The 14,966-nt window shown below is 40.1% G+C and overlaps 2 protein-coding genes across 2 annotated transcripts in view; both read left to right on the forward strand.

Annotated features, from left to right (window-relative positions):
• NSL1 (NSL1, MIS12 kinetochore complex component) overlaps positions 1–11,669 on the forward strand; it is an 11,827-nt gene extending 158 nt beyond the window's left edge. The window contains exons 2-5 of the mRNA XM_010576527.1: positions 4,005–4,135; positions 6,682–6,736; positions 9,507–9,574; positions 10,183–11,669. Of these exons, the coding sequence (XP_010574829.1) occupies positions 4,005–4,135; positions 6,682–6,736; positions 9,507–9,574; positions 10,183–10,461 (533 nt within the window). The 3' untranslated portion in view covers positions 10,462–11,669. The remainder of the gene's footprint in view (positions 1–4,004; positions 4,136–6,681; positions 6,737–9,506; positions 9,575–10,182) is intronic.
• A 3,230-nt stretch (positions 11,670–14,899) lies between these two features.
• The window catches only part of BATF3 (basic leucine zipper transcription factor, ATF-like 3), a 4,749-nt gene continuing 4,682 nt past the window's right edge, over positions 14,900–14,966 (forward strand). Inside the window, exon 1 of the mRNA XM_010576407.1 lies at positions 14,900–14,933. Within this exon, the coding sequence (XP_010574709.1) occupies positions 14,900–14,933 (34 nt within the window). The remainder of the gene's footprint in view (positions 14,934–14,966) is intronic.

A 14,966-nucleotide genomic window follows, 5' to 3' on the forward strand; every position in this document is an offset into this window, starting at 1 on the left:
TTTTTTTTTACTCGGGCAGTCCTCGTGTCCCCCGACCCCCCCCCAGCTATCTGTGGCAGCGAGGATGTTCATGGGGCAGGTAGGGTAAAACCCCAACTCAGATGTGCCCGTGTGAAGATCTGAAGTGCTGCAGAGCAGCATGCATAAATGAAAAGAAAGGTAACCAAGATGTGTAGGGACCCGTATCCAAGAGAAAAGGGAAGGGGATAGTGCTTTATATGAAGGACCGTTGCTTGTTTGACACTTCTGTCAAGATCTTTATAGATCTTGAGGCACAAAGTTCCAGCGATCACTAGTGTGGTGCCTACCTAACTTAAAGTATCTGCCCTTGACTACTAGAGAAGAGTAGGTTAGAGACTACCAAAGTATCTGATATTAACATGGGAAAAATAAATGTTTAATTAAGTTTAATGGCAGCTGTCTCGCTGGAAAGTCTACAGCAAGCTTTTAGAAAGTCAAGATTTCAAAGCAAGATTTTTCATTCAGAAGGTTAGGACAGAGTGTGTTCTATTTCATCAGCTTCTCTTGTCAGAATAAAGGGAGTATACAACATTTCATGGAATAGGGTAAGGTGATCTATTTTGAAAGCTAGAACACAGCAACAGGATCCAAGTCCAGAGGCTTCCCCCCCTCTCTGGGCAGTGAGTTTCTGTGTTTGACTGCCCTCATGGTAAAAATTTTCTTTCCTGTGGCCTATTGGAATTTCCTTTACTGTAATGTATCTGTTGCCTCTCATCCTTTTGCTGCACACCCCTGAGAAGAGCCTGCCTCTGTCTTTTAGGACGCCCTTTAGGTAGCTGAGGGTAGCAGTTAAATTACCCCCTAGACTTCTCTTCTCCAGGCTGAGGAAACACAGCTCCCTCAGCTGCTTGTCATACATCATGTACTCTGGATGCCAACCCTCTTGGTGTTCTTCAGTTGGAATTGCTCCAGTACTCAGTGACACAGCCTCTCAGAGCATCCAAGCTAGGATGTTATGGTCTAGGGAGGTGAGAATCCTGGCTGGATCATTGAGTTCAGAGGGTAGTGTTTAATGGTTCATACTTTTACCTCAGGGCTTATTACAAGCAGAGTTCCTCAGGTGTCTATTCTGGGACCCATTCTGTTTAATGTCTTTATCTGTGACCTGGAGGAGGAGATGGAAGGTGCCTGCACCCAATTTGCAGCTGACACCAACCAGGGTGGCATGCAGTGAATATGCTCAAGGGCAGGCCCATTCAGGGGAACATAAACAGGCTGGAGAAATGCATCTGTAGGAATCTCATAAAATTCAACAAGGGCAAAAAGCAAAGTCCTAAATCTGGGAAAGGTTAACCCCCTGCAGGGGTACAGGATGAAAAGGACTTGGGGGTCCTGGCGGGCTAACCCTGAGCCAGCCTAGTATATTGTGTTAGCAGGAGTGTAGTCAGTAAATCCAAGGATGCGATTATTTGCCTTTACTGTGCACTTAGTAGAGTACATTCGGAGTAGTGCACTTGTTTTTGGACTCCCTAGTATAGGTAAATTGCTGATAAACTGGAATTAGTTCATCAGAGGCTGCCAAGACACCCAGGGGACTGAAGCACTTGCCCTGTGAGTTGAGACTGAAGGAACCGGGCTTGTTTAGCCCAGAGAAGACAAACCAGCCTTACAGTACCTACGAGGAGGTTACTGAGAATATGGAGGCAGGCTATTTATTGAGGTGCACAGAGGCAAGGGTCATAAATTACAAAGAGTTGTTCTGACTTGATGTAAGGAAGTAATAATTCACTATTAGGATAACTAAACATTGGAAAAGGTTGCCCAGAGACCTTTTGCAGTCTCCAGCACTGGAGGCTTCCAAGAACCAACTGGATGAAAGCCCTGAGCAACCTGGTTTGAATTGGGTGTTGACCCTGCTGTGAGCAGGAGGCTTGAGTCAGGAGAGACCTCCTGAGGGCCCTTCCAGATTGAGTGATTTTGTGCTAGGGACATTGGCCAAGATCTCTTCCTAGCAAGAGATGCCAGTAGTATGTCTGTTGCTATTATCTTAATATACAAATTAAGTAAATGTTTATAATTACTGCTATTTAGTCACATTTTTATGTAATATATACAATATTTTTATAATTATTGTCTTTTGAATAATAGTAGTGGAGGTTCTTGGTAGTCTGGTGTCCAAAGAAAATTTCAGTGCGATTCATTTGCTCATCTGTGTTAGCGTTAGATGTTCTTTGCCTGTAACTTGATGCTTTTTACAGTTGCACAAAGCTGAAAATACAGATATATTGAACTGCCTATAGAGAAAGAGCTCCTTGTACTGTTTTTTGGTCAGAAAGCTTCTGCAGTTGTAGTTCTAGAATGATAAAACTCCAACTCCTTTGACTACTAAAAAGTAAAAAATGCACTGGTCTCACGATGCAAAATGCTGAACTGATTCAGGCTCACTTAACTAATTCTAGTTAGTTCAAAAATTCGTAAGAGGATTTTCTTAACAGGAAAACTTTGTCCAGTTGGATGTTATTTTCAGTAAATTAGCCTTTGTCTGTACAAGCCTAACTTATGCCAGCTGAGATACTGTCATCTTCCTACAGCTGCCATAAAGCAGGTGTAAGGACTGTATTGTGCTTTTTAATTTGACATAAATTTCCTCATTTGCATATCTCTGATCCAGTTTGAATCACCCGTGAGCTGGCATTTTCTGCCTTCAGTGTTTACATTGACCAGTGGCTCAAGTCTTTCCCCTCTATGCTTAAATGATTTCATGGTAATCCTAAAACAAACAAGTTTGTGGGCTGGTTTTGTTTAAAACCTTTATTTTGCCTTTCTGAGGTTTACAATCACCTGATTCTGCACAGATTGACCAAGAGAGGGTGCTCAAAATCCATTCTTTACCGCTAGATTGAAAACACTGCATGGCTTGCAAGTTGTGCTCAAGATGTTAGTGGCGACAGTGAATTTAAATGCTAAGGAGTTTGCAAAATTAAATTAAAAAAAAAAAAAAAGGCAAGACTGTTGTCAACGTTTCAAATCTCCATCAGGGGAGAAAAATTATAGGAAATGTGCAGATGTGCAGATGGATGAATATACAAATATGCATTACCTTTCAGTTACACACAGTTAGGATATAAATTCGAGTGGTTGATTTTGTTTTCTTCTATAACTCTTAATTTTTAGTTTGTAATGATGGCGTGTGATGTCAAGACAGTACAGGCATTTACTAAATTTTGAAACCAGTTTTAAAATACTATATTAAGCTTTCAAAATTGTTAAGTTTAATTGCATTCTTGAAAAAGCCAAGTACCTGTATTAGGGTAGCAGTAGTCAAAACACTTCAGTCAAGAGCTGAAAATATGTTCTAGGTATTTAGTCTAATCTTACAATTAGAAAAGCAAGCTGTGAAAGTTAGCTCCTACCAGATACAGTCTCTTGGGCCTCAGATGTTGAGAGAAGACATGGGGTTTTTTTGGTTTTGGGGGTTTTTTTTGCAAACTCCATGTGACTAGTAATTACAGATGTCCTCAGGATGCAGGGTATTTCTGGGAATGATGTTTCATTAAGGTGGCATTGTATATTGTCAAAAATTCATAGATGGATTTTAAAAGTAAATGGCGTATCTGTGTTCTATATGATATAAAATCAGTTAGTGTTCAAATTACTTGGACAGTTGGTGTTTGTTTAATGCTTATAAATTACACAGATAAACCATTTTTTCTTGCTTGAAAGGTAACCATTTCTTTGTGAGATTATAGATTCAGAGTGCATAGAGAAAAATACAATTTTGTTTTTTTCCCAGAACGTTCCCTGTCCCCCCCGTTCTCACCAGCTCCCTTGCTTCAAGAGTAACTGGGCAACATCAAGTTGTGCTCCAATTTCTATATCACCTTACAAGGAGATCCGAGACAGATATCTTTCTCTTCATTGATAATTACACATAATTTCTTATTTCAGATCTAAAGCTGTCTTTTTCCTTATAACTTTGTCTCAATTTAAAAAAAATTTGTAGGAGTATTCCTACAATAACTTTGTGTGTTTGTGATTTTTAGGTTCCAACATCAAAATTCTTGAAGATCAATTTGATGAGCTAATAGTAGAGACAACAAAAAAGCGTAAGCAGTGGCCTAAAAAGATACTGATGCATGCTATCCAAACCATGAAAGCAGAGCAAGAGTTGTTGGTGAGTAACCTAAGATTTTCAGAAAACTTTTGCATATAGTAGCTGCTGACCACATGTTCCTTGAAGAAATACATCATCAAATGTTGATCTTTAAGCTCCTTCCCGTAGTTGCTTTTGATTCTTCGTCATATTCTTTTCACTGAAGAACAAATTAATACAATGAGGTTTACTACAAAGTGGTGTGACTATGAGTAAGTTGGGCCTGTGGCACAGTTCAGCAAGTTACTTAAGCGATTGCTTCAGCCTGATGACTCACGATTTACAAGCCAGTATACATCTATTTATCTTGACAAATCCGGGTTTCTGAAATCCTTGGCTGAAGGCTGGTTGAAGTACTAAATGTTATGATACATAGAGATATTATCATGTGCAGTGTATGACTTCTAAAAAGACGTCTGTGTTTTCCTAAGCACTTTTGTTGAGCTAATGACTACATTGAGTAAGTACTTTCAGTAAAGAAAGGGGAGGGGGGGAAGTAATGTGGATTAATGAACAGTGCAGTAATTTCTCTGGTTTTTGACACTGAGTGTAAGGTAATTACTGGCATTAAACAACCAAGTCATGTCCTTGGTTGCTAAATTTCTTTCCTACAGTTACATTAGGCCTGCTTTTTCCTTACCTGCTGACTAATTAGGAGTCAATTTTCTATGGAAATAAAAAAGGACAAGAGGCAATGAGCACAAATAGAAATGCAGGAAATTCCATTTAACCATTTAAATATAGAAATAAAAAAGGATTGTGAGGGTAGTCAAACACTGGCATAGGTTGCCTAGTGAGACTGTGGAGTCTCCATCCTTGGAGATATTCAAAACCTGAGTGGATGAGGCTTTGAGCAACCTGATGTAGTTGGCCCTGCTTTCAGTAAGGGGTTGGATTAGACCATCTTTAGAGGCCCTTTCCAACTTCAGCTATTCTATGATTCTAGACTAAAGAAGACAGATTATTTTTTTTTTAGAAAGTTGCTTAAGAGTCTACATTGCATTTCTGAGGTCTAAAATTGACGAAAGTCACTCACTCTCTAGGTTAGCCAAGCCTAGATGATTTACAGTAAGTAAAAGTGCATGGGTATATATTTGCCTTAAATCTGAGATATTTTCTAACATATATTGCCTTTCGTGATTTCTCTGTTTTTTCAATATATCAAGTATGTAAAACAAACCAAAAAAATGAATTAAAATAAAATATGCTATTGCATAACACCAAGATTTAACGAGACCTTTTAATCTTTCTGCAAAAGGAAAACTATATTCTACCTGAGTCCCAAAGTGGATTAGTTATTTAGAATGCCTCTCATGCTACCTTTTTTCTGTTGCTGACCTCTTCAAATTTTACACCACCACAAGAAGATGATTATTTTAATTAAAATGTCTGCAAAATACAGAAAGTTTTTAGTTTATCTCTGTAAATACAGTGGCTTTTTTTCCTCTCTTGGCTACTTCTGCAAAGGTAGTAGTCGTTTCTCTGCTCTTGGTTGAGGAATTTTTATGTTCTATTTTGACCCTAGCTACTCCAGCGATGCATGTTTTCTGAGGCATAAAGAGCCGTTATGAAGACATGGTAATTAACTGCAGTTTATCTGGAGAGAACCACTCATTTAGTGTGGTGATCTCCCTGTAATTGCCAAAGCAAGAGATCATTTTGTAGGTTTTCAGTCAATATGTTCTGTTATGTTTGAGGATAATGTCAGCAGTGTTTGTTCTTCTGCTTGGAGCTGCTACTGTAAACATGCTAAGAAGATGTGTGAACTGTGAAAAATTTGCTCTGGTAAAACTACAAGAAGGAATAATTAACTTTCCTCCTACTTGTTTTTTGTTGAAGAAGGTTGAGGGATAGCTCCTGAAGTGAAGAAAAATACTAACTTGCAGATGATATAACTTAAGTTCCTATTTCTTTGCTTTGTTTCCTTCTTCCCTAGTAGTTACTTCTAATTCCACCTTTAATATAGCTAAATATTAGTTGTATTTATTATTAGTTAGCTTCATGTCACAATTAATTGATGTCAAGTCACAAGACTCACAGTAGGACTGAAGAGCCAGAGAGCCTGGTCTGTGAAGGAGAGTGTTCTTATTCATGCATAAGTAATAGCAGGGCTAGAACGTAGTCATTTAAATAGTTTTCTTTTTCTTAGTTTTTTGTCTTAATGTACCCTTTGTTCAAGTTTGCTCCTCTGTGAAAGCATACTGGGTTTTGTGAATGGCTCCTTAGAAGCCAGAGCTGTTCTTTTTCCTCAGTTGTGCAGCAGGTGGCAATGCTTCTTCCAAAACGCCTGGATTTCAGGTCAGTTCTCATGCTTTAATAATTAGAATTCTGCAAACTAAAGTGGATTTTGGAGATGCGTTTGCAGTGAACTGAACTGTGTTAATCAGAACGCTATTGCCAGTAACTGAGTATCTATAAACTGTACCCCTAATACATTCTTTATCTAAATCATTCCACCACCATCTCCTTGTACTAGCCTTTCTCCGTTGTTCTGACTGCTGTGTGTACATTAGATATCTATTAAACCAAGAGGGTATTTCAGAATTTTTCTTTTTTTGAATATGCAGAAGCTCTACCAGCCTTTTGTAACACCAGAAGAGATAAGATCACAGCCTTCTCAAGGTAAAGAATTCACGGGGAGGGCAACTGTACCGAGGAAACACTGCCTACCTTACTGGCTAGCTGTAAATGTTTAAGAAACTTTCTTTAAACTGGTTTAAAATTATTGACTGTGTAAATAATTAACTAAAATAGCTGGAAGTTTGTCATAACTGAATGTATTGCTGCATGGGTTTGTTGTCCCCCTTTCTCTTCTAAGTGCTGTCTGCTGTTAGGCACTGTACTTAAAGGAAAAAGCTGGCCGCTGTGTTGGTATTGGGTAGAAATTGTCACAGAGCTACCCTCAACAGGTTTTCTTACTTTCCTTCATTACTGGTGGAGGCCAGATGGGGAACTAGATGGATCACTGACATTATACTCCGACCATTCTTGTGTTCCTTTTACATGGATACTAGAAATGCTTCAGTCTCTCTTCCTAATCAGTGAGTTTCTTCAGGGAATTGAAAGCAGTTGTGTAGTACTCAGTGATGGCAGTGTTGACTCTCCTAACTTGCAAAGTAGGCATCAAATTTTATCCTGCCTGTGTCATTTGTAAGGGTTGATAAAGAAACAAAACCGCAAACGACATCCTAAGTTCACTACATGCTTTTGAAAGATGCCTTATACAAACTCTTTGGAACAAGGTGGTGTATTTTGCAGTTGGTGATTGGGATGTGGTTTCTTGAGGCTGGCCTTAAGAAATTGAAAGTTTTGTCTTGCCTGTTCTTAAGTATTGAAAAATGACAGAATTTACCAATGCTGTTCTAAGTTGAAAAGCATGGTTACAGAACCCTCACTGTGGATTACTGCACATGATGTAAAGCTGGTGTAACAAGCAGTGGTGTTAAAGTTTGAGAAGCTGAGCTTAATCTTCCAGTTTTCACCCTGCTGATCTGACTTCACTCTAGGCATCGTTTCCTCTTTGTAAACAGGAGACATTGCTTCCAGAAATGCCAGCCTGTGCAGCAAAGCAGCTAACAGGAGCAGTAAAGAGTGTCACTTCATATCTGGGTTTCTTTTGGTTTCTGGTGTCCAGATCTATGCTTTTCTGATGTGAATTAACTACTTGTAAGTTAGTAACGGCTTGCACCATGGTATTGCCTTTTTAGGTTTGCTAACAGCAAAGTCCTAGCTAAGATAGCATAGAGTTTATGCTGAATTTTAGTGTTATGTAGTGTTTGGGAAGTTTATGTATCCCAGTTTAGCAAGTACAGTGGCCAGAAACCAAAAATGTTTAGATTACTCAATACCTTTCGTTTCCTTTTTTCATTTCCCTATGTTTTGGAAAGCCTTGAACACTGAGGAATATAATGCTGTCCATGTCAAGCTGAACTCTTGCAGGCAAATTTCATTTAACTGTGTATCAGTCTTTCTGTATAACTGGAATAATCCAAGTAATTATTTTTACTTTCACTTAACTCCTTCCTTGCCATTTCATAGGGTCACCAGTCTTTTAATCCCAATAATCTACTGTAAGAATGCTTCATTATGGACAGGACATATCCTTATTTTAGAGAATGTCCATTCGTAGACTTTTGTGGTGTGTTTAAAGAGGCTGCTGTTGGACTGGTTTTCCTTCCAAACTCTGAATGATGGTGCATTTTAGCATCCATGTCCATGCATGGATTATTCATTCCTAAACCATGTCTGATCAGCACATTGGGCATGTGGTCAGACAATTTAACAAAACACCATCTCTTGCTGCTTACTACGTTTCAGCAGGAGATCACTGTCACCCTGTGCTTGAATATAGTGATTGACCTAAATTATTTTCAGTAGCATTAATGAGATTGACTTCAAAGCAGAATGCTGTGTTTAACCCTGAAAGCATTCAGGGGTGTGTGCACCATGTATCCTACTGCAGGCACTGGTGAAACCTTACAGAAAAATAATAGTAGTGGAGGTGAGGCTGCTTCATTCCTAGGAGCACGCTTGCTTATCTGCTGATTTTAAGTTTTGTTGATGGCATAGCACTGCAGACAGAATAGTGGTGGAGAACATGCAAAACAGTTTTATAATAACTTGAAGAGTTTAACTCTTGAGTAAAGAATTATTATTGCTTGTAAATCAATCATTAAAAATGAATATTGTGTTGATGATCTTATCATATTGCTACTGCAATCAAATATATGCCTTTTCCCCCCAGTATTCTGCACCTGCTGTCTGCTTCAGTGTTACTGAAAGCTTTTTTTTCTTTTCTTATTAACCTAGCAGAATTAATGCAGTTCATGTTGTTTATGCTTGGTTCTTTGTCATTCTTGCTGTTAATGCTTGCTAAGTTAAGCTGGGAGAAAAATGTAGCCTTTACAGTTCCAACAAGTCAGCTTTTACAGTAAGATGATTTTTTTCCCCTCCTTAAAATGGATTTCCTTCATCTCATTTTCTCCACTGTTATGTTTATTCCCCTTCTTTCGTGCATTTTTATCAAATGTAATATGAGCTTTAAAGGTTTGAAAACAGATATTTTTTCTTTTTTTTTCTAATTGGTCTCTTCCTTTATGTCAAATACTGTCTTTGTGTCTCATGTTTTGTATAAGCTGTAGGTTTTCTAGTGAAGAACTTTGTGGCTTGCTATAGTTGAGACTGCTAGACACTACTACATTTTGAGCGTTAATAGTAAGACAAAACATACAAACTGTTGTCCTCTGCTGTAATGAAAGGGATGTGTTGTAGGTTTAAGTTTTATATGGGGACTCTGCTGCTTTTCTATCTGATTTCTGAGAAGTCGATAGCAAGTATTGGGGGGAGGGAGTTAAGTTTCAGAAGTTTATTTGGGCTCTATGTTTTTCTGTAGATGCTTACATCGCAGATCTGAAACAGGTGGCAGGAATGGCATCCAAACAGATTGGTGGAGCAATGAAGGTGAGATCTCTGTGCGCTCCAAGAGGATATTTTTTATTTTCTTGATCCAATAAAATGTCAAAAAACAGGATTTCTAACTCATCTTGGTTATAGTTTTGTACAAAAAACTTTGCATGTGTACTTTTGAAGCAAGTACCTATTTAGGTTTGGACTGCTGCAGTTGTATCTGTAAAGCGTTCCCCTTCACATGGTAGTAAGGAAGGTTACCCTGTGGCTATAGGAAGTATTTTTAACAGATATTTTAGAACCTGCAGCATCTGAAAAGTCAAACATCTTTAGAAGACCTGTACAACTTCATATAGCATGTGGCATTTGTTACTTCAGTACCAGCTTAAACAAGAACTGTGGTGTTCCTGTGATACTTACTCAGCTTAGAGATGTAATGAAGGAACATTTAAACTTGGTAACTCTTTGCACGGCCTCTGAGTGCAGACCCTGGTCACTGCTAGGCTGGTAGCTCCGAGTTCCCAACCTTCACCTGCCATCCTAAGGATCATCTCTGCAGACACTGAAGCTTTTGTGCCTGTCAGAATCTAATTAACATATTTCATTCATTGTAACCATTACTTTTCCCGCATAACTTGAGATACTTGGATTTGTTTTTGCAGTCTCTCCCAGCACTAATAGAAAGAGCAGAAGGTTTTTCCCAAGCGTTAACTTGGCAACCAACCTTGGAACTCTGCAAGCTGCGGCAAGAAGTCTTTGCTGGTTGCAAGGCGAAGGAGGAAAATAATGTCCAAAATTTCATATCACCAGGAGAAGTCACACCAACAGACGCTGATACCAGTAAAAATGCTTACGTTTTGCTAAAAAAGAAAAAAGCTGCAGATTCACCTGAAAGAAGACGCTACCCACTTCGACGGAGGAAGATTACTCTCAGCACATGAATTTCCCATTTAGTATTTCGATGGAATCTGAGTTGTACTCTTGCTCAGTGTGCTCAGTCTTTTTCCTTAAAACTTTGTCTCCCCTCTAATTCAGTGCTATACATGGGAGCTTCCTTAATTATTTAGTCTTTGATCCTTTTAAATATTTCTATTTTTACTGTCACACTGATGGTATTTGAAAGCCTACGCATACCAGTAGCATCCGATATCCAGCAAGTATATTTGCTGATTAAGTCTCATTTTTTGCTCTCCCATTCCAGCATTTAGCTTGAGTCCTCATGCTTCTCAGAATTTGTGCACACACTTTATGTGTATGGACAGTCTTAGTAAACTATTAAATGCTCATTTACATTAAGCATGTCTCTAAAGAGGTTGGAGAATGTCTAGTTCTCCTAATGCACCTTTATTTATTACTGAGTTGGATGGCTATTTTTTTTAATAAATTTAAAAAGAAATTCACACTGGAGCATATTGAAAACACCAGGTTTGATACGATGTTAGAGTTTTTAGAAAATCCACACACAAATGTGACATTGGTCCCTGCTATTCCACCTTTCCTGAATTTAGGTCAGCTGGGCTTATTTATAGTCATGTTTGTTTAAACTTGGATTTTTGGTAATTGTATGTATTTACTTGCACTGTGCTCTTCTGAACAAGGATTTGAGCATCCACATCTTGTGATCTGATATTTCGTTTCATGTAATCCAATTATGCAGTCTGGGGGTTTCCTGGATGATATTTCTACACATTATAGGATCTTGACTTAGGTCATGTATGCATTTGTGATGTTTGACTAAACTTTAAAGATAGGCTACCAGTAAATGGTATTGAGTTGAGCTAGCCTACTTTTTTTTTTTCTTTACACATTAGTACCTAGACAATTGCACAGTAGCACTAAATTGAGCATTGCGCCTTCAGCATTCATAACTTTTTCTTGTTTATGATTGCATGTGCTTGCAGTAAGTACTCGTGTCTAATATGTAACGTATTTCTCACAGTAAATGGAGGGGTTGTTTTAGAAGCTTTATTAATGAAATGTACTGTGGTAAGAAGATAGGTCTAACCTAATTCTAAGAAAGAGATGGAAAATTTTCAAGAAAACGTGAGAGATTTTAGCATTTATTTTGTAAAGGTGAGCATCTGTACTGAGACTTTGTATATTTAATCGTATGTAAATATTTGTTTCCCGTTGCTCTTGTATATACAAATGTGTGTTTTTATACAAAGTAAATTAAATCAATTAAGGAAGATGAAAGTTTCAGATACTGTTGTCAGTTCTAATCCTGGAATAGATGGTGACTGAACAGTGAGCGTACTTCAGAAGACATCTGTGTTAAATTTTGGCTTGGGTAACTGAAGTAGTTCCATTTACTGCCTTTGAACTCACAACTGTTATTAATCTCAGGGCTACAAAGCATCTAATGTAAGAGAGCACAGGATGTGAGAGGGACTGGAGCTGCGAAGCTGTGGAACATGTGACTGGGACAGTTTTTCACACAGCGACTTGCTATTCTAGCTGCTTTGATTACGCGTGCTCTGTGCCGTGTTGAAAATCCCCATAATGGCTTTCTTCACCAAGATCCACAGATACTCTTTAATCTGGGTGTTCCTAGACTAAGATGAGCCCTGCGAGATTTTGCATGGCTACCATCATAGTATTTGAATGTTTTCTGTGTTAATAGGAAGATTCCCTGCTATTCTCTGCAAATAATGATAGGCAAGTACAGAGAATAGCTAGGAATAGGCACGTCTCTTTGAAGAGATCCCATCAACAGTGGCCAGAGTAGGAAAAATACCTTAAGAAATAAGGAGGAGAGAGCACTGTGGATTACGTCTTAATAAGCAAATTAATGAATTCACCCTACAGTGTGTGTTAGTGTTAAGAGATTGCAGGGTAGTTGGTCTGCACAGGATTTGAAGGAAGTGGGAATGGATGCCCTGAGCTAGGGCAGTCGGGCCTTGTTCCATGGCTGTTGTTGCAACTGCAGCTGGGTGAAAAAAGAAAACAAATGCATCTGGAAGCGCTGGCCAAATAAAGAGTGTAAAGAAGGATAAAACAATCAAGATTCCAAGTGCAGCATGTGAACTATGAATTTACGAATCTCTGATGGCTACTTTTGGCCAAGCGGCAATGGAAGGTGTTGGAGGACCTCCCTTTAAATGCAAGTTCTGTGATGAGCTAAACTCAACACTTGAATGTTCAGCTGTTTTTCAAATGATTATTAAAAATTTCTACAGCAAGTGATATCTGCAACTAGCCGTGCCTGGGACCTGTTTTTCCCACTGGCAGAAATATGTAAAATACTTAATTTTTTCACATTCCAGTAGCCTTTTGTCCTTCAGTTAACTTTTCATAGAAATCAGCAGTGTTGTGCAAGACAAGTGTCTAATCAGGCTTCTACTGGAATGTCACAACATCTAAATTTATTTTTAACTTGGTGAATTGCTGTTGCATCAAGAAATGTCTGGTAGTTTTTCTTTATATAGCCTTTGAATTTTGTAAGACAGCTCAATGGTGATGGATGCTTGGGAACATCTGCAAACAGAGTTTGAATTCCTTGGCTTTTTGGGGTGAGATGGAATATCTCGCTGTTTGTTGGCATGTACTCTCAGCGATGTGCTTATCATTCGTGAGGGTGGGCCATCCCTACCCAAGAAAAACTTGCAAATTGGAGCAGTATCCATGCACACTTTTGCTTTGTGTGGTTTCTGAACAAAGGGGATTAGACACAGCATGCAGGGAAGCTCCTCTTCCAGAAATCTTCACATGGACGCCGACGTCTGTTTGGAAGCTTGGGCGCGCTGGTGCTCGGAAACCCAGTTCCAGTAACGTGCCGCTCTTCAGAAGAGTGACGCTGTGCGAAGCTGCATTCAGTGGCAACTCTGCATGTGTGTAGGCTTCTTCAGTGCAGACAAAAATCACTGATAAACTGCCATTATAAAGTGTAAACTCAGCTGACTAGAGTGCTTTCTGGGCTTGTTTTCTGTCCTGCATAGAAATGCTCTGCCTTTACTGCTGCGTTACCTGGAATTACTGTGTAAGCATTTCTACAGATGTACCAGAGATAGCTTTAATACTAAGCAGAAACTTGTTCCCACAAGCAAATTTTGACTTTTCATTTCCTTTGTCACTTTGAACAAGAGCAGATTGTAGTCAGGCTCAAGGGGACTGTCTCGTGACTTGTCCCATACTTGTGGGATCCTGGAAACCTTACTCTAAAGCTGCCGGGAGTTACTCAGTGAAGTAGATATTTATTCAGTGCTAATAAATTCTTGGTAAGCTGCTCAGGACTTGATGCCGTTAGATAGCCTGCTTGTGCAGTTGCCATTAACGGCAGCATTGCTCCTGGAACAGCACGAGAGCTTCCTGCAGGGTCAGTTCAAATTGGATGATGAAAGAAGGGAGAAGCAAGACTGCTTTTAAAGAAACCAGGGGGCTAGGAACATCCTGTAAGATGCTTGGGAGACCCAGCGCGCTCTGGGGACGCAGGTTGAGGTGAGGGCGCTTTGGTGAGGATGTGTATCCGAGTTGTGGGTCCCTGTGGCTGTTAGGGTGGGGAGGGCTCATGGGTACTCGGTCCTCTGGGGTCAGAGGAGCTCTGAGAAAGTGCAAAAGCAAAGGTGTGGGTAGGCTGGAAGATGGAGACACAAGCTGCTTTGAGGTGGAACAGCTGGGGAGAAGCGCTTCCCATGGGGGAAGTCCTGCTCAGGTCTTTCAGTAATGCTGATGGTCCCGGAGCTTACCAGGAAAGCTGTGGCAGAACGCAGACTTCAGCTTGACTCTTGGACTCCTGGGCAGCGCGGTTCTCTCACCTTCAGCACGAACTGTTAGACAAATCTTCCGGAAAGGATATTCTATATTTACTCAATTTGTAAACTTTGTAACCTCGTCTTCATCTAAACTGGATGACTCAAACTTCTGGGGAAGCCAGAAAAACAGGGAAGTATCCAAGTTATTAAGATACCTGGGGCTTTATGACTGACTGCCCTGCCGTTGGCCCCTGTGACGAGCACAGCCAGGAGCGCACGTTTAGTTACCACGTTCAAATGCATCTGCGGTAGAGCAAGGATGTTGTTGAAGTACCTGTTGGTGCAAACACCTGCCCTTCCCTCAGAGCAGAGGGCCAAGGTAACGGTTCAATTAAAATATAAGGAAAGCATTTGGAGGGGTAAAAGAAACATTGTTCAGTCTGCCAAAATGCTTTCGACAGAATAGGCGAACAGAGATTTTTGTCTGCAGCAACCGTGTTTTCAGCAGTCCTTGCCCGGCTTCGCCTTTACAAGAAGCCTGTGGTATTTCCTTATTATTTAAAGGAACAGGGCGAGTAGCGAAAGTGAAAATGGCTTTATCCCAGCACCGGTGCCGCGTCCTCACGCCCGTGAACCCTGGCTGAGCCGGCTGTCACTTCGCCGGCGCTCGGGCCGCTTTCGAAAGCCGATGTCGCAGAAGCGCGGCGGGCGGGAGCGGCCGGGGCGGGGGGAGCCGGCCCCGAGCGCCGGGCGGG

Source organism: Haliaeetus leucocephalus, unplaced genomic scaffold, assembly GCF_000737465.1.
Source record: "Haliaeetus leucocephalus isolate CR32 unplaced genomic scaffold, Haliaeetus_leucocephalus-4.0 Scaffold526, whole genome shotgun sequence".
Taxonomy (NCBI): domain Eukaryota; kingdom Metazoa; phylum Chordata; class Aves; order Accipitriformes; family Accipitridae; genus Haliaeetus; species Haliaeetus leucocephalus.